The sequence below is a fragment of the Phyllosticta capitalensis genome (genome assembly GCF_038381095.1).
Source record: "Phyllosticta capitalensis strain CBS 128856 chromosome Unknown BKA78scaffold_12, whole genome shotgun sequence".
NCBI classification, from domain to species: domain Eukaryota; kingdom Fungi; phylum Ascomycota; class Dothideomycetes; order Botryosphaeriales; family Phyllostictaceae; genus Phyllosticta; species Phyllosticta capitalensis.
In genome coordinates, this window is record NW_027117450.1 from 1314867 (window position 1) to 1339864 (window position 24998).

The window sequence follows — 24998 nt, forward strand, 5'->3', positions numbered from 1 at the left end:
CGCAAACAATGGCATCCATCCGATCCTTGGGTGTCCACACTCCCGCCGCCCTTCCCTACTTGATCGCTGAAGGCTACCTGCCTGACGATGCGCCGCCCGACTCCTACACCTGGGACACGTACAACGATGACGGTGGCGACGAGGAAATCACCTACACGGAGACTTGCGTCGTCTGGTCACGCGGCGGCATTGTGCGCAAAGTCTTCAACTTTTCTGTCGAAGGGGAAAAAGTGCTGCAAGCCGTTCTGACCTGGTTTCCATCCGACGAGACCAATGCGTCTTCGAATACTCCCCCGAAAGATGGACAAGACGCTGCGACCAACGGAAAGGAGAAGAATAGGCAGGCAAACAAACTTTCGAGAGCATTGGCCGTCTTTCTCAAGACCCAGGCCCACGTCTTCTTCCTCGCTGGAGCAACACATGTCGTAAACCTTCCATTCGAGGTTGAGCGCGTCTTCCCAGCACCCCGCGGCCTTTTGATCCAAAGAAAGATTTCGACATTGGATCTTTCTCCTGCTAGTCCGCTGGTGCCAACGGCGCCGCCAAATTCCTTCTTTACAAGCCAGCCGACCCAGTCGTTTTCTCAAAACTCTTCTCAATTCGCATTCGCCAATTCTTTGACCCCCCGGCGCTCCCGAGCCAGCAACATGGCAGGATTTCCCTCATTATTTGGCGACATTTTGAAAACAGGAAACAGCCCAGCTGCTGACGGTCTTCCTCGTCTATTTTCTTTCACAGACCCTTTTTCAGAAATGGGCTTGGTAGTCGCAGCTCAATCGACCTCCATGAGAGCTTCTTTTTCGGCTAGAAGATCCAGTTCAAGGACGGTCGAACCCGTGGATAAAGCAGAGGAAGTTCTCTACGTCACAAGGCAAAATGAAGTGCAAAACCCTGAAGGCTCCACAGACAAGCCATTGATTCTGGTCGTCACTGCAAATTATGACAAAAGAGCTTATTCGGTGTGGTATGCTTCGTACGTCGACCCGAAGCCTGCCTCGGCCAAAAAGGGACGTCGAAATTCTGTCTTCAACCCAAGCAGATCCCGGCGACGGAGCTCCTACAATCCAGGGACTGGCGCTACGACTCCTTTGAGTACGAGAGGGGGATTTAGGGAGAGCTTTGGTCCCGGACGCAGCCAAATGGCCAGCTCATTCAATGGCAGCCAAACAAGAGAGCCGAGTGGAGAACAAACCGCGGAAGAAGCGTTTGCATCGCAACTTGACCCAGAGACGGATCTTGCCAGCCAGCCGAGTAGGGCATCCAGAAGAGTCAGCTCATTGATATCCCGCGCAGACTTGTCGAGCAGCTTTGATAAGTCGGCATTCCAAGACCTGGCTACCCACCGAGCAGGTCTCCGTGACAGCCTTGGCATTCACGGGCGTAGAGGACAGTCGTTTGGTGGCTTTGGAAAGACGAGCATGGGCCCAAGTTCTCGGCCTGTATCACGCAAGACTAGAGCGTCGACACCGGGCGATGTGTCGCAGATCAGCTTACTTGCGGTATCACTGGACGACAATCTCGACGACGATCTCGACGACACTCTAGACGACTCCCAGATTCCGGACGAGCTCTTGGTCGATGACGAAAATGGAGTCGGTGGCCTCCAGGAGCCGGTTGCCGGCCTGCGTCGAGAGCTAGTACTCGTCAAGTTTTCTGAGATTCCCTTTGGCAATTCGGAAAGCATCTTTCGCTCCTCGGCTAGCTTCAAATTATCGGTACGTCAAGATTAGAAATCCCCAATACCGAGTCTTGCTGATGAATATTGACAGGACCAAGCAAAAATATTCACGTTGAGAGCACCGCAGTCTTTTACAGAGTCAGCGACCAATGACGGACGTTTCTTCATCTACATGATGCAAAAGTCAAAGGGCGAGCTAGTCGAGCACGAATTCATTGTGCAAAGAAGGCGGCTACCATCGCATGTTACTAGTGGCAAGTCCGAGGAGTCGATGTTGATTCCGATTGGAATAAATACCCAGCGCCAACTCAAGTACGTGGATGCCACAAGGATCTACGATGAGGGCATTGAACGCGTACTCGCCTTGAGTAGAGAGGGTCCTATCGGTCCTGTGCTCAACATTTTCGCCGGCTGGTGTCCCCGAGCACGCGTCGTGTTGACTCTTCCGAAAAAGCTCAGGATTCTTGATCTTGACGATCTTGGAGTTGGACTGGCCACCCGGCATGGTGGTAACCAGTTGCTCGATACGCCCAAGCAATTTCAGGGGTTCGCACATTCTACATTGGCCGGCATCTTTTGTCTCCGCGATGAATCGGGCTACTACCATCGCCTCCAAACCCAGCTTTGGCCCAGAGATGACATTGTGTCAAAGGTCCTGCGGGTGTGCCGACTCGTACTGCCCTTTCCCCAAGGAGAGCATGTCCTTGCCATGTGGTGGGACATTTCCAGGAAATTGCAAGGCGAGACGCGCTTCGACATTGAATGGACCGCCATAGTCTCTGCTCTCTTCACCTTTGCTGTCAGTAGCATTGACCCGCAGTCGGTCCGCCTTACAGACACTCTACACTCGGTCGACGCGACTCCAAGTAGGCGGTCTCACAAGAAGCACAGTTCGGAAGAGCCATTTGATCTCATGTGGCGCTACGCAAGTCAAGACCACGCGGCCAGGACTTGGGATAGCCCAGCGTGGGCATGGGTTGACAAGGCATTGGCAGATACATCAAAGTCTTCCTTGGGAATGAAACGGAAGAGCGACTTCATACCATTTTGTGCCAAAACTGCTCGAGAGTTTTTACATGAGCCGCTGGGACAGTCTTTGATTTTTGATGCCACCGGTAGATCGACGAGATCAAAGCATCAAGACTCGCATGCAACCCACCTTCCCTCGCTCTTGGTCGCTCTGCACCTATTGCGAGAAGAGTCAAAACTCAATATCCTGACCAAGGACTTTAGGTCATCTGAGACGGGCAATCTTGCACCTGTTCTGGCCCAGTTGGGAAGATGGCTCGACTGGGACTTTTGGGATTGGAGGAACGGGAATATTTTTGGTCTTGATGGCGGCAGCCAGGACGACTGGGTTTATGAAGATGGTAAGATTCTCGCTTTTTGGAAAGTACTCGAGCTGACCTTCCAGATTCAATCACGACTGTCACACTTCCAAATTCGCCATGGGAGAAACCTCCATCAGTCTTCGAGTGGCTGGAGGCATCGCTGAATCCCAACGGTCTCCGAAACTTTCCGACACTGGACATGCTGGTTGGACAAGCCGACAAGCCCGCCACATTTGCCTCTGAAAACCTTGCTCGGGTTGTCACTGATCTGACACCTAGGACCGTGGCGCTATGCTTGTATCTCGCCAAAATTCGAAAGGGAGATAGAGCATCGAGCGCCAAGGTCGAAATGATGATTGTTTCTGGAATTGACTCCAGCATGCTTGAAACATTTCCAGCAGCAGTAGTGGCTGGCATGCACGAGGCGATTGTCGCGTGTCAAGCGAGTCCACCAACAACATGGAACGACACGCTTCTCGAGATTGTGGGCAGAGAAGACTTGCATATGCTGCTCAAGCCCCACGCGGAGTGGACACCAAGTCAATCGCAGCCGAGCAATGGCGTGGCAACTCGCGACGTGCATAGCATTTGCCAGTCTGCCGAAGCCAGCGATTCAGTCCAAACGTCCTCGGAAGCTGATAGACACATGATTACTCGACTCATTTTCAGCGAAGACCGCAGATATATCGAGGCACTTCGCCTGTTGGAGCCTCTGCGGCCTGCTGTGGCCGAATGTGTGCCGGATCCGTCGTGGACGGAGGCACAGCACCTGGATGCCCAGCACAGCGTCATGGAGTGGGTGATGCTTCGAACATTTGCACTGCCACCAGGTCATTCCATGCTCCAGTACGACAGCAAAAGGCCCATGGTAACTGAAAAGTACCCTCTCCACGGCTTCACGACGCTCTGTATCATGAAGCCCTTGAACAACACCGTCAGTGCTGACAGGTCTACGTACACCGAGGAGAAATATGCCTGGGCATTCTTCCACGCCGGTGTGTCTGCTGGTCTCAGCATTTCCAAGCAGGCCGAGGGTATTGATACCTCTTGGATCGCCTTCAACAAGCCACCCGAGCTGAGCAACAAGCACGCTGGTCTCTTGTTCGGACTTGGTCTGAATGGGCACCTCAAGAGAGTAGCCAAGTGGCTTTCATTCAAATATCTTACCCCCAAGCACAGCATGACGTCGATTGGTCTCCTTCTTGGTCTGTCCGTGTCTTATATGGGCACAATGGATACGCTCGTCACCCGGCTCCTGTCTGTCCACGTCACTCGTATGCTACCTCCTGGTGCTGCAGACCTCAACCTACCTCCTCTCGCACAAACAACAGGCCTCATGGGTATAGGGCTGCTCTATCTCAACACTCAGCATCGCCGCATGAGCGAGATAATGCTTTCCGAGATTGAGCACGTCGAGCTGGAGGATCCATCGGCACCAAGCGACAACATTAGGGACGAAGGCTACAGGCTGGCAGCTGGATTTTCATTGGGTCTCATCAACCTGGGACAGGGCAACGATCTCAAAGGTCTTCACGACATGCGCTTGGTTGAGCGATTGTTGGCAGTTGCGGTTGGGCCACGACCGGTCGACGTCGTCCACATCCTCGATCAAGCAACGGCCGGAGCCGTTATTGCAGTTGCGCTCATTTTTATGAAGACGGGCAACTCGTCCGTGGCCTTGAGGATCGACGTCCCCGACACATTGCCCCAGTTCGACTACGTTCGCCCAGACATTTTCCTTTTGAGGACGCTGGCAAGGCACCTCATCATGTGGGACCAAATTCGAGCAGACCACGCGTTCATTCTGAGGAATCTACCGTCTGAGTATAGGGTCAACCACACGATGAAAGATATCAAGGCGCTCCGCAGCGAGCACATGCCGTTCTACAACATCATTGCCGGTCTGCTTTGGAGCATTTCTCTCAGACACGCAGGAACCGGAGACATTCAAGTACGAGACTTTCTCGTCGAATATCTGGACCAATTCATCCGCATTTGCAGCCTTCCTGCCGTGCGGTACGACGCCCGTCTGACGCGCAACACAGTTAGGAACTGTCAAGATCTGATTGCGCTGGCCGCGGCCACGGTCATGGCCGGCACAGGCGACATTGTCGTCTTTCGCCGACTGCGTCTCCTCCACGGACGCGTCAGCCCAGACATTCCGTACGGCTCGCACTTTGCGGCGCACATGGCCATCGGCGCCCTGTTCCTCGCCGGCGGCAGCTACACCTTTGGCACGTCCAACCTGGCCATCGCGACGCTCGTGTGCGCCTTTTACCCGCTCTTCCCGACCGACGTGCTCGACAACAAGGCGCACCTGCAAGCGTTCCGCCACTTTTGGGTGCTGGCCGCCGAGCCGCGCTGCCTCATTGTGCGCGACGTCGAAACGCACCGCGCCATCTCGCTACCTTTTACGCTGCACCTGCGCGACGGCTCGACCGAGGAGCGCAGCGCGCCGTGCCTGCTGCCCGACCTCACCTCCATCACGTCCCTCTCGACCGCCTCGCCCGACTTCTGGCAGGTCACGCTCGACTTTGCCGGCAACCCGGCCCACCTGGCCGCCTTCCGCGCCTCGCAAACCATCCACGTGCGCCGCCGCCCGGCGCACGAGGCGCACAGCTCGACCTTTGCGGCGACGCTGACGGCCCTCAACGACGCGGCGGCGGCTCTCAGCGCCAGCAGCGCGGCGAGCGGCGGAGCCAACGGCGGCAGCGGCGGCCTCGCCGTCACCACCTCCACCTCGTCCTCCACCTCGTCCACCGCGCCCCTGTGGGAGTGGATCTTCGCACTGCCGGCGCTGCGCGAGCGCAACGACCTCAGCCGCGCCGACGCCGGGCTCGTCCTCGCATCGCCCGACGCGCACGGCGGCAGCAGTGGCAGCGCGCTCGCCGCCGACATGAAGGGCACGGTCGTCGACGACCGGCTCGTCCTGCGCGCGGCGGCCGAGTCGGCTCGCGAGCGCCACCGCTTGCAGGAGTTGCGGCTGCTGTTTAGGTGGGCGGAGAAGGAGGTTGAGGAGGGTGGGCGGTTGAGGTGGTTGGGGAGGGAGGTTGTCGAGGGCTTGAGGGCTGTGGTGGCGGAGAGGGCGAGGAGGCTTGTTGAGGGGTAGGTAGGTTGGTAGGTGGATGCAGGGGATGGTTAGCGAGGAGGGAGAAGGGGAGGGGTTCGTTTTGCTGGGGCAGGGGAGTGCAGTGGGGGTTTGTTCGTGGCATAGCATAGCATGGCTAGCTAGCATTGTGGGGGCATACTGTTTTACAAATCCAGAGCATTTTTTTGATGTTGGAAGCAGCATGATGTACCCTGTTGCAGCCGTCAGAAAAAGAAACAAAAGAAAAGAAAGACGAGCCCAAAACGATCCCGCCAGCCTCACGGGAGTCAGACTCAGAGCCTCCTTCGGCGCCTCACGGGAGTATAGGTAGTATAGGTAGGAAGAAGTAGGAAGAAGCAGATGATGCCCTTCATCCTTCGAGTTCGACGAAAACACGCTCCCTCGTACTCATAGCCCCAACGCTGCCAACGCTGCCAACGCATCCCGTGCGCCCTCTGTCATGGGTCCTTGAGCGTAGCTTTTAGTGACATGTTACCTACGTAATTTTGCTTGGTATCCATCCCCAAGTCTACGTGGAGATGCAATTAGAAGTGAGCGCGGATCATGTTTCACATGATGTTGAATACTAAATGTGGGGGGTTTCAATGTGTTTGTTGGGTTGAGTGATTTTTTAGTGTGTATTGAGATAGTTTTCGTGTTGTTTAGTCGGAAAAAAGAAAAAAAAAAAAGGTGTGTTGTGGCTATTAAGCAAAATTCATCCCTAGCTTTTTTTTGTTACGAGCAAAAAATCCAGCCTTGGAACATTGGGGTAAATACTACTACTTCATCAGTCAGTGTCAAGTCGAATTTGGGCGTTGCCTTTTGTGGTTCATTGCTCTCTAACTGCACCTTCCACACACTTCCTCCCCCCATCCTGCCCGCCTACCTCCCCTCCCATTTCCCATGTCCCATTTCCCATACATCGGCTTCTTCCAGCAAACCCGGCTGCTTCCCGTCATTAGGAGGAGCCACGGCCACGCGCTAGGTACCCATCTCAGATCGCATTTGGAGGCGTTGGGGAAGGGCAAGCGAGTGAGCGAGCGAGCGCGTACGTTGAGTTGCGTTGAGTTGTGTTGCGTTGATCCTGTTGTTCTGATGACTTGTGATAGATAAGAGGATTGATAGGGAGGGTGGAGGACGGGATGATCAAGGGGGCTGGGTGGATAGACGAGAAAAAGAAGAAGAAGGAGGCTGATGATGGGGGTTTTTTTTGGATTCAAAAGTTCGATTCGAGAGTGAGTCAGTCCTAGGTTCGATTGTTCGATTCTGGTCTGGGTGCGAGGTCGACCGATGGATCGCGCGCGCTGCTTTATGGCTACATCACACGACGACGACGACGACGACAACAACAATCTCACAACCAACGACCCCTTACTCTCCCTTCGGCCCCCCCTTTCCCCTACCCCATCCCCCACCTAACCCCCCTTGTGACCTTCTTCCACCCCCACAACGCCATCAAAACCCGGCAAACCACCTCTCCCAAGCCCTCGCGACAACGCCCACGCCCACGCCCTCCTCCCTGACACACCTCACGAGCCGATCCTCGGCCACCTCCTGCGCGCCCTCCCACGCATTCGCCGCCGTCTCGCCATACACCTGCACCTGCGCGCCCTTGCCGGGCCGCACCTGCTGCCACTCCCTGGTCAGGCCCTTGCCGCCCTTGACGGCGCCGGGCGCACCCCTGGCGCGACTCGCGAGAAGCGGCGTCCCCGCGGGGTCGTCCTCGGCGCACCGCTCGAAGAAGAACGGGTTCCAGCGCAGCCCGCGGCCGGACGTGAAGCTGAGGACGTCGGACGCGAGGGCGTGCGCGACGGGGAGCGAGTGCGTGGGGATGAGCCCCGCCGACGCGTAGTTGAGGAAGAGGTAGGCGACGTCGAGGATGTGGGTCGCGCGGCGGTGCCATTTGCCCGGCCAGGGGTTGGGCGTGGCGAAGATGAGGACGTGGGCGTGGCGTTTGGGTTGGGAGGAGGAGGAGGAGGAGGAGGAAGAGGGCGTGGTTGGTGTTGCTGCTGCTTCTGGCGCTTTTTGCTTGGACGAGGTGGGCGGGCCCGGGTGGATGGGCAGGGTGGTGGTCGTGGTCGTCGTCGTCGTCTGCGTGTGCTCGGCGTCCGGCCGGTGGCCTTCGAGGTTCGGGTTCGACGTGACGGCGTGCGCCTCTTCCTGCTCGGCGCTCGACGGCTGCTGTCTGGGACGCGTGGGGCTCTGGTCGTCGCCGTCTCCCGCCTCTTCGGCGCCAATGGGAGACGGGTCCTGCTCGGTCGTCCACGCAGCAGCGTAGGCGCGAGCCGGGGCGCGGGCTGAAATGTCGGAGCCAAGTTCGGTGAGGGCAGAGAGGGCAGCTGGATCAGGGGTCGCAGGAGTGATGCCGTACGTGTCGAGGAGGCGCTTGGCGAGGGTGGGATACTTGGAGAGGGAATTTGTGAGGGACGTAATGAAGGCGGTGGCAAGTGCCGACTGAGCCATTCGGGGATGCGTATAAGCAAAGATGGAGACCTGGCAGAGGTTAGTAGCGAACAAAAGAATCGTGATGGGTCAATACATCAAGAGCACAGCATCCAATGAGCAATTCCCTGCACCACTTGGCTCCGGGCATACGCTCAACCTGCTCCTTCAACTGATCAAAATCATGAGCCTCCAGGACCGTCTCGCCGTCCACGACGGGGCCCATTTGCACCGACGGCGGTATCTTGGTGAGCAGCTCGACCGGCGGCAAGGTCCGCAGCCGGTCCAACCGCTCCGCCGGCGGGAGATCCGCCAGACCAAAGGCAGATATGACGGCGCGGTAGCTAGCTTCGGCAGTTTCGGACGACATGGGCCTCAGCAGCAGCGGACTGCCGCCGAGCGGAATGGCGCGCTTGAACAGAGGCTCGGACGAATTGAGTTGGTAAATGGTCGAGACTGCGTGGGTGGCTCCATGTCAGTTGATGTCATCTCGACGGCCGATCACTTCCAAACTCGGAAGTAGGTTTGGAGTATAATGCGACGTAGGACAAGACTTTGCAAAAGGGCCACGATGCGTCAGGACATGACTTACTGGCTCCGGCACTCTGTCCCATGAGCGTGACGTTGTCCGGGTCTCCTCCAAAGCCGCCAATGTGTTTTTGGACCCATTTCAATGCCACCGTCTGGTCTCGTATGCCATTGTTGGGCAAGTAGCCATGCTCCTTGAGCTCGGACGACGTGAGAAAGCCGGGCAGACCGAGACGATAGCTGGGAATTGATTAGGCTCCATCTAGAGTGTGGTGTATCTCAATCGTCCGCGTCTTGGTTCAAGTGCCGCCTGTCCATCAGTGCTCAAGTGAATGGTACTCACTTTATATTGATTCCGATAAACGGCATGTCCTTTTCAACGCCAAACTTGACCAACTGCGCAAAATCAAACTGCGGGAACCAATTGGCACCCTGACGGAAACCACCTCCATGGATAAAGACCAAAACGGGCAGGTTCTTCTCCTGCAGACTCGGGACCGTGACGTTCAGGTTGAGCCCGTCAATGTCGGACTGCACCTTGGGCGCGTCGGCCGGCTTTGGCAGCGTCTCTTGGATGAACTTTTGTTCGCTGTCGCAGCTGTCCGGGGGCGAGATGACTGGAAGGCTGCAAGAGTCGCAACCAGGTCAGAAAGCCATGGCGAAGAAAAGATGAAAAATGTCCAATTCCGTTAAAGGATGATGCACGATGGTTCTCGGTGAAAGAGATGCTCTTGCACATCCAACACCAATCTGGACCAACCAATCTCGAAGCTCTTGCGTGCAGATTTTGAAAAAAAGAGTTGCTTTCAAGACTTACCCATATTTGGTCGCATCCACGCCGTGCGCTTCTTCAATCAGCTCGGCCGGTGCGAAGCGGTCCTTTAAGTTTGTATATTTGATGCCCAAAAACTGAACGACGCCCGTGTCGTCTCGGGCCTTGCCCCGCACCTGACCGAGAGCCGGATGCTTGAAGGATGCAGAGTCGCTCATGCTGAAAGTCCGAATTGATGGCGAACGACCTTGAAGGCGAGGTCTGATATGGGTGCGATGATGGTGGAGCTCGGACGCTAGGGAGGAAGGAGTTGGAGCAGTATGCAGGGTAGGTAGATGAGAGGAGGGTTGGAGCAAAGTGGGGCAACAGGTTGATGGTGTGTCGAGACGACCGGGACGAGAGACGGAGTCGACAATCACGCTTCCTGCGACAGCAACGAGCGCGTGGTGATGGTCAGAGAAGTACTGTACTCGAGCAAGCGGGGGAACGAGGAATGATGGATGGTCGACAGAAGAACAACGTCGAAACCTTGATTATGCGATGCTAGCGCAACCACTCAATCAATTCGAGCACCTGGCTGGCGGGCAGACAGGCAGACAGGCAGCGGACGCAACCCAACCCGGGCTCCTCCCTTTCTTACGCAGCAACAAGCTCAGCTGTCAACGAGGCACTCGTAATGCTCCTCTGGTTCATCAGCCACCATGGCACAATTTAACAACACTGTCTAGATACTCGGTAGGTAGCCAACGTTATTAATGCCGCGGGAATGTGAACGATTGGGCGAGGAAACGCGTCAACCGAGAGAAGCCTCAAATGGGCCAGGAGCCGGGGTCGAGGACATCAGGAGGGGTGCTGCTGGCTTCGTCTCGGAGAGCTGCTGCTTGGAGGAATAATGGCGGGGGAGGACGTGGACGACGAGCAGTCATGGTCAGCAACCCTTGCAATGCCTCGCCGGATCCCGCATATCTACGCGCCTGCGCTCGTCGAGGCGTCGCTGAGGGCCATGGAATGGACGGCTGTCGGATGATGCGTGTCGTTGGGCATGTTGAGTTCCTGACGAATGGCGACGCTAACCGACGTCCGAGGTCACGATTGCGGGGGACGCGACAAATACACGTTGCCAGCATTCCAGCGTCGAGCCAACACACCTACCGGCAAAGACTTGTTTATGGCGACAACAGGTCCCACGTCCAATATCAACACCTCCAATACGCACTGCCAGGTTAATAAAGAAAGCTCCAAAGCTTAGCCCTTTCCATTCGGACGGGTCTAGACAAATTTCTTCCCCTTCCGCTAGGCCGTTTGGTCCAGTGTGACGGACAGATCCGTCCAGCATCAAACAAGTCCAACTCTATCGGATTGCGAAACCGCTGCCGTCTTGCCTCAGGTTGAGGAAAAACGGGCGCTCTCAGGCTGCAGCTCCGCATCAAACGACCCAACGCTTGCCCGTTCATTTGCTGTGCGTTTGTGCATGAATTGTACGCGATATGCCGTAAGTGGTATTTTGTTTGCACCCCTGGTGTATACAACTTCAGTGGGCTCTGTCCATCGTAAATACATTTGTACGTGTTTTCCATCTCATGCAAGATTCGCCTCAATTCATCAAGAAGCAACTCCTGTCCACCTTCCAGCGTTAGCTACGCTCGTAAACATCAGCCAACTGAGTCAGCACGTTGCCCATGCGCGGCGTCACTGCAACACGCTCATTGTTAGCAAAGACCATTTCACTACTGTCCTTTGGTAGAAAGATCAAAAGGGTTGTACTCACCACCCCAGACCCACGTGTCGCCGAGAAACAGCGCACCCGACCTCGCCAAGGCAGCGGCCAGATTGCGCCGTCCATGATGCTCGCTCTCCATCTCGCGCAGCAGATGGCTGCACTTGGCCAGCAGCTGTTGCCTCTCCGACTGTTCTAGACTCCAGTCCGACGACTGACTGCTGCTGCCGCTCTCGCTTCCACCTTCCTCCAGCAGACTCGTCTCCGCCCAGTGCACCCATTTTGTCAGGAACATGGCGCAGTCCCAGAATGCTATCGCCTGCTCCACGCTCCAGTTGAAGGCTGCCGTTTTCCTGACGAGCAAGTGTCCGACACGGACGGGTACAAGAAAGCCTTCGTACGCTTTGGTCGCGGCTTCTATGCCTCCTTGCTGTGGGGATGCAACGTATGCGTCCAGTGCAGACGACACTTTGTCAGGGTCGTCAGACACCAAGACTGTGAGTCGGTCGAACGAGAGCTTGTAGTCGTTTGCTAGCAGGCGGAGATGTGCTAGACGAAGACAGGCTTCACTATTGAAGACCAACGAAGCCTCGGCGTCTTTGTTGAGCGTGTCGCGGTGGTCTTCAGCCCGTATGTGGTGACGAGCTGGAGACGCGAGCGACTGTGCACACTTTTCGAGAATGCGCGCAGACTTGGAGTTGATGACTGAGCTGATGGCTTGATACTCGACCGTTTGTCCAAAGGCATGGGAAACTTGCTGTTGGGTCCACACGTGCACGTTGGCCGCGTGCATCATGACGAGCTTCACAAAGCCAGGTATCGGTTCGAGCACGTCTGGTTCGTCTTGTCCTTCAGAATTTGGGCCAGCGTCCATCATTGCGTCCCAGATTGTTCGCCGTGGACTGCTGTTGTTCAGAGGACGGACGTCATTCCACTGCTGCTCTGTTTGCGCGGCCCAGACGTCTTCTCCTTCCGGCATCTCAAACGTGAGGTCTTCATTGACAGTGATGCAGGGGTTGGAGCCGAACATGATGGAGATGATTGTGCTCAAAAGGAAGACGCTGCAGAGCAGACGTTTTTCCGCCTCGCGGTTGATCCATGATTCCCACTGAACATTGCCATCTCCTGGTGAGCTATCCACGAGGGTTAGGCGACGCAGTCGATAGTCATTGGCGAGAAACCCCATACGTTCAATCGTGTCCATGGTGGGAGTTGACCGGCCACTATAGATCCCGTACATGGAGAGTAGCAACATCCCCTGGACCGCCCAAAGCGGCGCCGGCTTGAGAGACCCACAAGATCGATTTACAGAAATGACTGCCTCGATTTGTGTCGTTGCAAGATCGCAGAGGGCCTCGGCCCGCCGTCTCTCTAGCCTGTACAGAGCCCCAATGCAGCAAATGGCCAAGACGAGCGGACTCGGAGTTGCTTCGAGTTTCATCGACGCCAAGTGGATAAGCGGGAGGTGGCGATGGAAGCAGCTGATGTAGCACTCGATAAACTTTTGCAGCTCGTTTTGGTCCGGAAAGCCATGCGATCCTGAAAACGTCTCCCTTGCGCGCGTGAGAAAATCTTCGTGGAGACAGCGAAAGACTTCTTCGGTGACTTTAATTTCTGGCAACTTTGTAGTCTTGTCTTGTTGTCCAAAAGGAAGCGAAGGCGAATGTGACGGGGGCATGGCACCCAAGAAAAAATCCGAGCCTAGCGAACCGTAGAGGGTTTGAATCGGAGTTGGCAAGTCCAGCGATTGGGAGAAGAATGGATCCATGTGGCCCGCAAAGTCAAGACTCTCTGGCGTCATGTCCGCAGGCATTGTAGCATGCGCATTCCGGGAAGGAGCGCATGGGTCTGACCAAAAGTCGCGAAAAATGTCAATGGTGTTGTAATCCGATTCTGGCTGCTGCGCTTGCTGTGGCTCATTGACCTTGCGCCGCTTGCTCGAAGGCATCTCGTCGCTCTTGTCGTTTGGCATGTCCATATTTAGAAATGAAATGTCGGATGCGGCCCGCTCGAGCTGGAGTCCAACGTCGACATGATTGGGCTCGATCAATTGCGGGTCAATTGGAAAATCGACGTCGCAAAAGGGAATTTCGGTTGCTTCTGCACGACCGTCGGCAGCATGGGGTCCAATGCCGTAGGCCTGGTCCGGGCAACTTTGAGGACTTGGGTAGAGCACATCTGCAGGATGACCAGTGGCGTTCGAGGATACCGACTGCCGTGGATCTTGGACTGGCTGGGAAAGTTGAAAGTCGCCAAACGGCGTCGCAGAAGCAAAGTCGTTCCGGCCATGTCTTAGGCCAGGGCGTCGCCGAGATTGCGGCGGTGTTTGTTCATGCAGCGCAGGGGCATCTGGATAGAAAAAGTCGCTGTTGCGGTCGCCTGCCAGGGTCGCGCGTCGCCGAGGTTGGGGAGTCGTCTTGTCGGGCGAGGCGGAAACAAGTCCAAGGCCGTCAGAGGCCCGTCTGGGGCTTGGTGAAGCATCGTCGTTTCTGTTGGGATGGAGAGTTCGAACATGCCTGGTGACGAGATCCTTGCGCGCATATCTCTTGTGGCAGTACTGGCACTCGAATGGCTTCTCGCGGGTGTGGATTCTTTCGTGTCGCGAGCAGTGTTCGGAGCGCTTGAAGTCGCGGTGACAGGTACGACAACGGTAGGCCCGTCTACCGTCGTTGAGGGATTCCTTGGAGCCGGGCGGCGAGTCGCCGGCTTTGTGGTCGTCGGCAGTTGATGGGCCAGACATGAGGCTGCTCCCGGCGACGACAGCGACAATTGGAGTCGGAGACAAAGACTTGGAGCAGAGGCTAGTTACGACATGATTCTCGTTTGCACTGACCGGCTAACCTAGGACTAGGAGGCAGCAGCCTGAGCCGGCCGGTTATGCTGAATCGCAGGGAGACTAGCGGCGACGGAAGCAAAAGGCGGGGAACCAGCTTCATCCCATCCAGTGCCAGGTTCTCCACGAAACGGGCGGCGGTGGGCCCTGTCCGGAGAAGACGGCCATGACATCGATCGGCAAAATGGGGTCTGGGGAAGTGCCGCCTCTCTGCACATGACCCCAAGGGGTTTATATGTGAGCCCTGTGAGTGGACGACAAGTCCGATGGTTGTTGAGCGTCGGAGCAGCAACTCATCCTCTCTTTGTTCACGACGTCCTCAGTCACCAAGTCTGCAGTCCGAGCAGCAACCATCCCCAGACCCCGACCAAGCCCCGCGGCATTCCCCGGCCTTGTGCAGCAATTTGCCCAAAGCTTGCATCGCCTTCTCCAGTTCCGAAGACCTGGAACGATGCTTGCGTATCCGGATCCTGCCTCCCGCCGAGGCGCGCACGTATTCATAGCAGTCGAAACCCGTGACCACGTCTGAACGTATCCAATCGTAATCAGCAGTCTATCATTGCAGCAACGCTCGTCATCTCGTTACATTCGCGGGAGCCACATTCCGCTGTCCGTTCGCCAATGCTGATTTATATCCGTACTCCGTGTCTAGCCTTGCCCGAGTTTTTGTCCTGATTTCTCTACGGCTTGGGGACCTTCAAGGTTTTGCTGACCATAAGGCACCCGTGCAGCACAAACATGATCACAATGGGGTGAAACTCCAAAGCCGTGCCGGTGAATGCTGTTCCCAGAGGAATCTTGTCCAGAATCCAACCCTTGGATACCCAGAATGCCATGACGCTGTCCAGTGCGAGCGAAGTTGGTATGGGAGTGCCTTCAAAGTACTTGGACTTGCCCGTGGCGTCCTTGGGGAGCGCTTGGACGGTGACGTTGAAGCGCGCGAGACGCGAGAGGCCGCAGAGGACAAAGAAGGAGAGGAGCAGGTGGTCCACGGGCGTGCGGATGCCAATGGCAAGTGCGCAGACGGCCGGTGCGACGCCGAAAGAAATCTGGATCCATGTTTAGCACCCTCTTCAACCCATTGACCCAAGACACATACCAGGTCCGCAAGCGAGTCGAGTTCCTGGCCCATCAACGACGCCTTCTTCCTCCACCTGGCTACCTTGCCGTCCATGAAGTCGAAGAACAGTCCAAAGGGCATGAACGCGAGGGCGGCCCACAGGTTACCGAGTTCGCCAGGGTCTCCGAGGCAGTAGCGCAGCGAGGAGAAGATGGACATGACGCCGCAGAAGCCTGTCACCATGAATTAGCGCCTCGGTATTCCAGGTGCAAGAACGAAGAGTATACCATTGAGCTCCGTGATCAAGTCTGCGAGGTGAAGCGCCCTGTGTCTGTCAGTCGCGAACCGTGTGACGTCGACCGATTATTCCATACTTGACGAGCGAAAAGTGGCCCGCATCTGCCGCAAGCAGCCTCATCTGCTTGTCTTGAGCTGCTCACAGGTCAGAATAGCGGCAACGAGGTTCAGCCGGTGCTTGCATACCTAGATTCTCCGGGGCAGGCGAAGAGTGGGCATCCTTGTCGGCGCCGCTCGAGGCACCGCTGCGTCGCGACATGGGAATAAGAAGCGGTGGAAAAATGAACAGGTGTGGGAGAAGGTGAGGAGGGTGTGAAGGTCGACGAGAGTCGGCGAGGAGAGTCGAGGAAGTGGTGTTGTTGAAAAGCGGCTGTGCTGCTGCTGCAGGCGTGTTTTCAGGATTTCGGCGGCCCTAAGCGGCTGTCGTCACAGGTACCTGGACCTGGACCCGTGCAGGGACACGCCAAGGACGTCACGATGTGGATCAAGGTCAGCTCTACCTGTCTCGCTCGCATTCGACGCCAGAGTGAAGTACAATATCCATGGATTTTTTTTTTACTACAATCGATGCCGTGTCTTCTTGCTGACCCAAGAACCCCTGCCAGACCATCGTCGCCTGGATATTTTGAACGTAGAAAAAACCACTCCCAGACCGCGAACGCCGTTCCATGAGCCATAAAGGACAAGCCGAGCCACAAATGTTTAGAAACGGCCACGACCTCTGCCTCCTCCTCTGGGGGCGCCGCGTCCGCCAAATCCACCTCTGGAACCACCCCTGGGTGTAAATCCTCCGCGGCCTCCCCTGGCGCCGCCAAATCCACCGCCACGAGCACCGCCACGAGCACCGCCTCTTCCGCCACGCATGGGTCCGCCGCGCGAGGCACCGCCAGCACGCTTGGGCTTGGGTGCGCCTGCAAAGTTGTCAGTGTAATTCTTTGGTCCCTGGAAAAGAACGTCATACCCGCCGGAGGCTTGGGCTTGGGAAGGAACCTGGAAATGACCATTAGTACAGCTCTTGATATTTTTTGAGCGCCAAAGCTCACCTCTCCAAGGGCAGCAGCTTGTCTCCGCCAATGAAGAACTTGTCGCCGGGCTTGAACGACGTCGCGACGATGCCTTCTTGCGGCTTGATCGTAAAGTAGACTTGGTTGACGGGTCCGAGGATTTCATCGACCTTTCCGATTGGGGACTGCGACTGTCAATTTCCCATCCCTTGCCATGACCAGTGTGTCGCTTGCCTTGTTCTCGAGGAAGATGGGGGCGTTGAAGTATGGGATCTTGGTGTTGATGGACTCGCAGACGATTTCGCCTTCGCAGGCGTGCATAAACTTGCCCATTTCTGATGCGAATTAGCCTCTGTAACGAGCGCAACTCGACACGATTCACTCACCAAAGACCTCATCAGGCGGGCCCTGGGGCGCACCAAATCCACCGCGAGCTGTGGGCAAACAGTCAGTCTCTTGCAGCATTCAGACGATACGCGCACACGCACCTCCGCCGCGTCCACCACGGAATCCTCCTCCACCGCGAGCGCCAAACGAACCGCCGCCGCGGCCGCCGCGACCGCCTCCTCCTCGGAATGACATTGTTGTGCGGGTATAGAAAAGTCCGGGGCCGAGAAAGTGCAAGTCGCGGAACGTGGAGCTCAATCGCGGGTGTTGAACAAATGATTTTTGCTTAGCGGGCGGTGAGGGTCGGAGGATCGGCAAAACCCCCGGCTCGAGGTCCGAATTGAGTCACGGGCTCACCGCGGCCACCTCGCCAAGTCTCTCCAGAGGAATTCACAACGATTTCCTCTGCAACCCAATTGCAACTCATTCGCCCGCCGGACTCTTTCCATCATGGACGCCGTCAAGGATGCCGTGGAGGGCGTCAAGAACATGGCCGTTTCAGACGCCAAGAAGCCCGAACAGGCCCAGAAAAAGCAGCAGCCCAAGAAGGACAAGAAGAAGCCCGCACAGGATGCTGATGGTCGCCCGCTGGAAATGACCCCTCCGCCCGCCTATTTTGACCACAGAATCAAGATTTTTGAGGAGCTCAAGGCAAAGTATGACCAAGATGTTGCTGGCAAGCCCCGCGAGCCCATCACCGTCACTTTGCCCGATGGAAAGAACCATGTCGGCGAATCCTGGACCACCTCCCCTGCCGACATTGCCCGCGGCATCAGCAAGTCCTTGTTTGAGCGCACCGTCATCGCCCGTGTGGATGGCGAGCTCTGGGACTTGGAGAGGCCCTTGGAGAAGAGCTGCACCCTGGAACTTTTGGACTTTGAGCACCCCGAGGGAAAGAAGGTCTTTTGGCACTCTAGCGCTCACATTCTCGGAGAGGCTGCCGAGAGACGCTTCGGCTGTGACCTCTGCATTGGTCCCCCGGTCGAGGACGGTTTCTACTACGAAATGGCCCTGCCCGATGGCGAGCCGGTCCAGCTCACCGACTACAAGCCGCTTGAAAAGGTTGCCGAAAAGGCCATCAAGGACAAGCAAAAGTTTGAGCGCCTGACTCTGAGCAAGGAGGACCTTCTTGAAATGTTCAAAACCAACAAGTACAAGCAGCACATCATCAAGGACAAGATCCCCGATGGAACCAGCACCACTGTCTACCGTTGCGGCCCTCTTATCGACCTCTGCCGTGGTCCCCATGTTCCCCACACTGGAAGAGTCAAGTTCTTCAAGATTATGAAAAACTCCGCCTCTTACTTCCTCGGTGACGCCAAGAATGACTCTTTGCAGCGCATCTACGGTGTATCGTTCCCGGAGAAGAAGATGATGGAAGAGCATCTCAAGTACCTCGAGGAGGCCGCCAAGCGCGATCACAGGAAGATTGGAAAGGAGCAGGAGCTCTTCTTCTTCCACGAGTGGTCTCCCGGATCTGCCTTTTTCTTGCCCCACGGAATGATCATCTACAACACCCTGCAAGCATTCCTCCGCGAAGAGTACTGGAAGCGCGGATACTCCGAGGTTCAGTCTCCCAACATGTACAACGCAGAACTCTGGAAGCGCTCTGGACACTGGCAGCACTACCAGGAGGACATGTTTACCTTTGAAGTTGAGAAGGACCCATGGGCGCTCAAGCCCATGAACTGCCCCGGTCACTGTTTGCTCTTTGCGCACAGGGAGCGCAGCTACAGGGAACTGCCCATGAGGATTGCCGACTTTGGCGTCCTGCACCGCAACGAGGCTTCTGGCGCTTTGACCGGACTTACCCGTGTGCGTCGTTTCCAGCAGGACGATACCCACATTTTCTGCACGGAAGATCAGGTAGGTTTGGAATTGATCTGATGGTGTGGGTCGGCAACTCATGAGTCACAGATTGGCCAAGAAATCACCGGTCTTTTTGACTTCCTCGAGACCGTGTACGGCAAGTTTGGCTTCACTTTCAAGATGAAGCTGTCCACCCGCCCCGAAGGTTTCCTCGGCGACGTTGAGACCTGGAACGAGGCCGAGGAGAAGTTGAAGCAATCACTGGATCAATTCACCGCCGCAGGTGGTGCTGCGTGGGAGCTCAACCCTGGTGACGGTGCCTTTTACGGTCCCAAGATTGACATTACCATCTCCGACGCCCTCAAGCGCGAGCACCAGTGCGCTACGATCCAGCTCGACTTCCAGCTTCCCCAGCAGTTCAACCTCGAGTACATGAGTGCTGAAAAGGCCGAGAAGCCCAAGGAGCAAAAGACTGAGCCCGCTGCACCTGCTCCCAAGGCCGAGGCGCCGGCGGACGGCAAGGAGAAGCCAGTCATGGAGGCGGCCAGGAAGCCTCTGACCCCCGGCTCTGCGCGTCCAGTCATGATTCACCGTGCCATTTACGGTAGCTTTGAGCGTTTCATTGCCATTCTCACCGAGCACTTTGCGGGCAAGTGGCCGTTCTGGCTCAGCCCGCGCCAGATTTTGATTGTCCCCGTCATGCCGGCGGTCAACGACTACGTGCACGAGCTGCAGGGCATCTTCCGGGGCAAGGGCATGAACGTCGACGTCGACGTCAGCGGCAACACGATGCAAAAGAAGATTCGCACTGGACAGCTGCAGCAGTACAACTTCATCTTCGTGGTGGGCGCAGAGGAGAAGACGCAGCGCAAGGTCAACATCCGCAACCGTGACGACCAGGCGACGCAGCAGAGAGGCGAGCTGGTGGACTTGGACGTGGCGATTGAGAAGCTGGTGGCACTCAAGGAGAGCAGGGGGCTTGTCAACGCCCTCTAGGTAGACAGGGGCACGGCGCAGGGGTAAAAGTAGTTGCTAGATTCCGGTTGGGTTGAAAATTATGCGAGGGGTGGTGAGTCATATCGGAGTCAGTGGCATGCAGCGAATAGCAGAATTCCAACATTTGAACACAATACTGAGGCGGTCGACGCGTATCATTTGCGCGTTGGGTCGTGGGTCAAGCAACAAGGGCGCGGCCACGACTTGTGAGGTGGTGCGGGCGCCGGGATCAAGGCTCGAGCAAGATGCGTAGCCTCGACGACTGCAGGTTTCCAATTAAAGTTGTGGTTCCGTGATCGTGACTTGGACGGCATGCACATCTGACCTGGTGTTTTCCTCCGAGTTTTGGTGTGGAATACAAATCCAGAGAGGGGCTCGCTGGGTGGACCCTGGGCGGCGCGTCGACAGTGACTTTTTAGCGCCGTGTGCCTCTCCACGAACCGCGACTTCGTCCCGCTCCGCTTTTTACCTGCACTCCACCGAGAGACCCGTCGAGCCCTGCTGTGCCCAACTGCTTGCTTTGACCAAGACGGACATCAATTGCATCATCTCCAGAGGGAAATCTGGCGGCCAGGCTGTATCCGACTGGCGCGGGACCGGCTCTGGTCACCGCTCCTCCTCGCCGACAGACTCTTGTTTAGCCTCGTCATGACTGGCCTCTGCTAGTGCCATTCTAAATACCCTTGAGAAACCCGTCTCTCTTTTCTCTACCTTCTCGCATCTAATTCGGCGTCATGGATGTTGCTGTTCAAGGCATTCCCACGCAGACTAGCGAGGCCGACTTGTCCAAGTTCTTCAAACCCATACTCGAGGAATTCGGAATCTTGGCCTTCAACTGTCACCAAGTCAAGAGACACCCGCTGGCCTTCATCACCATTGTCGACCCCGAAAAGGGAAGGCGACTCATTAAGCACTACGGCACCCAGACTCGTCCCGGCACCGCCAATCCGTTTCCTGGACTGCTGTACGCGAACAAACTCATCAAACTCGCTCCTGGGCACCACAAGTCCGATGAATTCCTCGTCAAATGTCTACGGAAAGAAGAGGCCAAAATACTCCAAAAGGCGAGCGCAAAGTCCAAAAACGTCCCGTCTGAGATTACGCCCAACTCGGCACAGACTCTGACCCATAAAGCCAAACAGCCGCGCGCCTTTGGCTTTTCTGGGCTCTGGTGCGGTGTTTGGGACTTTGATGGCTCCGAGCCTGCCTTTGCACCTCATTTTCAGGACAACAGGCGAGGTGTCGTCCTCTTTGGCAGAAAGCTGGTGTCACTGATCCTACGCGCCGACGATTGGGTTTCTTCGACATGCCGGATTGATATGCCCTACTGGACCGTAGACACGATTGTCAAAGGTTCCCGTGAACAGCCGACCGTGACGTTCACATTGAGACAACCGCCCAAAATCTATCGCTTGGGAGAGGGATTGAACGGACTCATGTCTGGCCTCGGCTTCTCCGCTCCAAACAAGCCCAAGTATCAAAAGTACACTCGCACCCGCGTATCTTCCATTGATGATTCCCATGCAAGTGTGGTCGGAAGTTGCTGGGTCTATCAAATCACTCTGGAGAAGCGTGCAGACTTGCTGCCTCTTTTCCACTTGATTAACCAAAAAAACACGGCCATGCCGACAGCTCTGCTTACCCCGCCGGGCTACACCAAGACCGAGACAACTTTCGAGGAGGACTTTCGCCAATTGAAAATCATGCTCCGAACAGGAAACCAGTATGGCGGTCTCAAATTTGCCATAAAATTTCAGGTTGAGCGTCTGGCCAGAAACGCATATCTGCCGCCAGCCAAGATCATACATCTACTGCCAACCACCCTGCGACTTTCCAAAGAAAAGGACCACATTGCAACGGCTAATGCGATTAAGATGCTGGCTCAACACATGGAGTTCGCGGGGCCGCACATCTCAACACAAAAGTTTTCTGTCGAGACGCTGACAAGGGACCTGGTTCAGTATGCCAAAGATTTCCAACTCGAAGGCTCCCCCTACGACCTGAGTTCGCGCCACAGCCACATGGCTCTCGTACACCGTGTGGTCATCACTCCGACAGGAATCTACCTCGAAGGCCCGCAAGCCGAAGTATCGAATCGAGTCCTGCGCAAATATCCCGATCACACCGACCACTTTGTCCGGGTGCAATTCCAAGACGAGGATGGAGACTTGTTCCGTGCGGAGGCGAGGACCGATCCGACAGAAATATATCATAATCGATTCAAGGACATCTTGAACAAGTACATTGACATTGGCGGCCATAGTTTCCAGTTCCTCGGGTTCTCACATTCCTCTCTACGGGCACAGACTTGCTGGTTCATGGCGCCGTTCATTGATGGCAATGCTTGCTCGTTGATTGCTTCTCCGGAGGTCATCAAGGGTCTTGGTGACTTTTCAAAGATTCAGTCCCCGGCAAAATGCGCTGCTCGAATCGGTCAAGCATTCTCCGATACAAGAAACACCGTCTCCATCCCTCCCCAGGCTGTTAGGCGGATCAATGACGTTGTCCACCACGGCCATACATTTAGCGACGGCGTTGGAACCATCTCCGCGAAGCTTTTGAAGAAGGTCTGGAGGTCATATGAGCGGCAAAATGTCAGCAAGCCTACCTGTCTCCAGATTCGGTTTGCTGGTTGGTATATCCCCGCCTTGTACTGAACCAAGACTGACCGTGTCCAGGCGCCAAGGGTATGCTCTCGCTCGATACTCGTATTCCAGGCGAACAGATGCGCCTCCGCACATCCATGATCAAATTCACTCTCGGCGACACACCAATGGGCATGGTGGAGCTTGAAATTTGCAATGGCAATTTCAAGTCGATGCCCATGTACCTCAATCGACAATTCATCAAGATTTTGGAGGATCTGGGTGTGCCGGCAAAAGTTTTCCTCGATTTGCAACACAACGCCGTCGAGGAGCTCCGCATGATCACAAAGTCGCCCGTCAATGCCGCAACGTTTCTCGAGAACGGCCTGACTGGAGAGAAGAAGCACATTCCCTTTCTCATCCAGGCTCTCGATGATATTGGCCTCTACTTCAACGAAGACTCTTTTCTTCATCACGTCATCGAAGTCGCCGCCCTGTCTCATCTCCGAGACTTGAAGCACCGCGGCCGCATTCCAGTTGAAAAGGGCGTGACGCTTTTCGGAATCATGGACGAGACGGGCTTCCTGGAGGAGGGCGAAATTTACTGCACCGTCATGCGGCAAGGCAGCAATGGAAAAATGAAACGGACAGTGTACACGGGCGAAGAAGTCGTGGTGACGCGCTCGCCAGCCATGCATCCAGGCGACATACAAAAGGCGCGGCCGGTAGACGTCCCTCCAGACTCGCCTCTGAACCACCTCAACAACGTCGTCGTCTTCAGCCAAAAGGGGTCGCGGGACCTGCCCTCCCAACTCAGCGGCGGCGACCTCGATGGTGACCTGTACAACATCATCTTCGACCGCCGCCTCATTCCACACATGACATCGCAGGCGGCCGACTACACGAAGAAGGATCCCATCAACATCGGCCGCGCCATCGAGCGCAAGGACATTGCAAACTTCTTTGTGCAATTCATGGAGACGGACCAGCTGGGCCGCATCGCCATGATCCACATGCAACTCGCCGACCGCCAACCAACGGGAACCCACAGCAAAGACTGCCTCAAGCTGGCCGAAATGGCATCCACGGCCGTCGACTTCTCCAAGACGGGCCACCCGGTCGACATGAACGAGTGCCCGCGCTACGACATGATCCGGCCGGACTTTATGGCGCCGGGCCCGCGCGTCTTCATCGAGAAGAAGGGCATCGTGTTCCCGGACGACGAGGACGGCGAGCTGGCCGAGGACGACGACGACGAGGACCCCATCGAGGCCCTCGACCCCGATTACAAGACCTATCGCTACTATGAGAGCGAGCGCGTCCTGGGCCAGCTGTATCGCGCCATTGACGAGAAGAAGATTTTCCAGGAGCTCCAGATGGCCGGCCGCCGCGGGGTGCGCGGCAACGGCGCTCTCATGGAACGCGTGTGGGCGCATGTGCGCACCGAGACGCAGCTGATTCAGTGGGCGCAGTACCAGGACTTGGCCAAGGAGATTCGAGATACGTGAGTCTTGTCCTTCCATCCCAATCCCATCACCCCTCCCCCGTCCAAGCCGTCTCTCCAATACTAACCCCGTCTCCGCACCACCCCGCCAGCTACGAAAGCAACCTCCTCGACATCATGTCGGAATTCAGCCCGCACCCGCAATTCCCGCTGTCGGAGCTCGAGGTGTTTGGCGGCAACATCATCGGCAAGAGCAACAACAGCACCTCGCAGCGCATGCGCAACATGGCGGCGCAGATGCGCGAGCGCTTCGAGCACGACGTGGCCTTCACCGTCGACCGCATCACGCAGGGCAACGACGGCGACCGCAACGAGGCCCTCGCCCGCGCCATTGCCTGCCTGTCGCTCGGCATGCAGGAGCGCTCCTCCTCCTCCTCCACCGCCGACCACCGCCGCGGCAGGGCCTGGGATCGCAGGGCCGAGTTGAGGAGTTGGCGCTATGTTGCCGCTGCTGTCGTGTTGAGGGAGTTGGATAATTGGAGGGCGAAGTTGAGGGCGTGAGCGTTAGGTTATGGTGTGGTAGGTAGGTGGCGTGTTGTCAGAACGAAATTTCTCACCATGGATGGGCCCTTTTCTTCCTTTCTTTGTCGTGGTACAGTATGTGGGCGGGTGCTTTCTCACAGCTCAAACAGATCGAACATGTCCTTTCCCCCTTCTACTTCCTTTCATCTCCCATATCCTTTTCTCTCCTCACATTTCATAGCGATCGATGCCCCTCCCCTTGCTCATTTGCCTTCTTGTTCCCAACTCCAAAATTGCGCACACAGCCAGCCAGCCAGCCAGCCAGCAAGCAGGCACATCATCCAGGCACCGTCGGACGGGCAAATCTTTTTCAAGTTGGAAGCTAGCAACGGAGGTGTAGGTGTTTTGGTACCTCATATATTCGTGTGGGTAGGTAGGTAGCTACGTAGCTATCTTGTTAGATTGGGTCGGTCAGCAGGGTCACAGCACGAAAAAAAATTGAAAT

The 24998-nt window shown here is 56.3% G+C and overlaps 7 protein-coding genes across 7 annotated transcripts; 3 read left to right on the forward strand and 4 right to left on the reverse strand.

Moving 5' to 3' along the window:
• Nucleotides 1-8: 8 nt before the first annotated feature.
• Nucleotides 9-6118, forward strand: BKA78DRAFT_289836 (uncharacterized protein; the record flags this gene model as incomplete). The annotated part of the gene is made up of 3 exons (XM_066885773.1): nt 9-1715; nt 1770-3048; nt 3093-6118. 3 exons carry the CDS (start codon nt 9-11, stop codon nt 6116-6118), a joined length of 6012 nt encoding a protein of 2003 aa, XP_066739392.1.
• Nucleotides 6119-8359: 2241 nt separating this feature from the next.
• On the reverse strand, nt 8360-10057 carry BKA78DRAFT_258496 (Alpha/Beta hydrolase protein; the record flags this gene model as incomplete). The annotated part of the gene is made up of 5 exons (XM_066885287.1): nt 8360-8590; nt 8637-8995; nt 9132-9307; nt 9411-9692; nt 9885-10057. Coding segments are annotated over 5 exons (1221 nt in total), but the record flags the coding sequence as incomplete, so codon positions are not given.
• A 1415-nt stretch (nt 10058-11472) lies between these two features.
• BKA78DRAFT_357292 (fungal-specific transcription factor domain-containing protein) lies at nt 11473-14296 on the reverse strand (the record flags this gene model as incomplete). Its single annotated transcript, XM_066892197.1, has 2 exons — nt 11473-11531; nt 11608-14296. 2 exons carry the CDS (start codon nt 14294-14296, stop codon nt 11473-11475), a joined length of 2748 nt encoding a protein of 915 aa, XP_066739394.1.
• Nucleotides 14297-14988: 692 nt separating this feature from the next.
• Nucleotides 14989-16114, reverse strand: BKA78DRAFT_56008 (phosphatidylserine synthase). The gene is made up of 5 exons (XM_066893378.1): nt 15933-16114; nt 15824-15881; nt 15737-15774; nt 15489-15682; nt 14989-15438 (listed from the first exon to the last, which is right to left on the reverse strand). The coding sequence occupies exons 1-5, from the start codon at nt 16003-16005 to the stop codon at nt 15070-15072; spliced, it is 732 nt and encodes a 243-aa protein (XP_066739395.1). The 5' UTR covers nt 16006-16114; the 3' UTR covers nt 14989-15069.
• Nucleotides 16115-16448: 334 nt separating this feature from the next.
• Nucleotides 16449-17332, reverse strand: BKA78DRAFT_334032 (Gar1/Naf1 RNA binding region-domain-containing protein; the record flags this gene model as incomplete). The annotated part of the gene is made up of 6 exons (XM_066890159.1): nt 16449-16657; nt 16708-16736; nt 16790-16935; nt 16985-17085; nt 17137-17184; nt 17239-17332. The coding sequence occupies 6 exons, from the start codon at nt 17330-17332 to the stop codon at nt 16449-16451; spliced, it is 627 nt and encodes a 208-aa protein (XP_066739396.1).
• Nucleotides 17333-17587: 255 nt separating this feature from the next.
• Nucleotides 17588-19942, forward strand: BKA78DRAFT_357295 (threonyl-tRNA synthetase-like protein; the record flags this gene model as incomplete). Its single annotated transcript, XM_066892198.1, has 2 exons — nt 17588-19003; nt 19055-19942. 2 exons carry the CDS (start codon nt 17588-17590, stop codon nt 19940-19942), a joined length of 2304 nt encoding a protein of 767 aa, XP_066739397.1.
• A 399-nt stretch (nt 19943-20341) lies between these two features.
• Nucleotides 20342-24813, forward strand: BKA78DRAFT_327277 (RNA dependent RNA polymerase-domain-containing protein). Its single transcript, XM_066889500.1, has 3 exons — nt 20342-22573; nt 22621-24031; nt 24124-24813. The coding sequence occupies exons 1-3, from the start codon at nt 20677-20679 to the stop codon at nt 24530-24532; spliced, it is 3717 nt and encodes a 1238-aa protein (XP_066739398.1). The 5' UTR covers nt 20342-20676; the 3' UTR covers nt 24533-24813.
• The last annotated feature ends 185 nt before the right edge of the window (nt 24814-24998 follow it).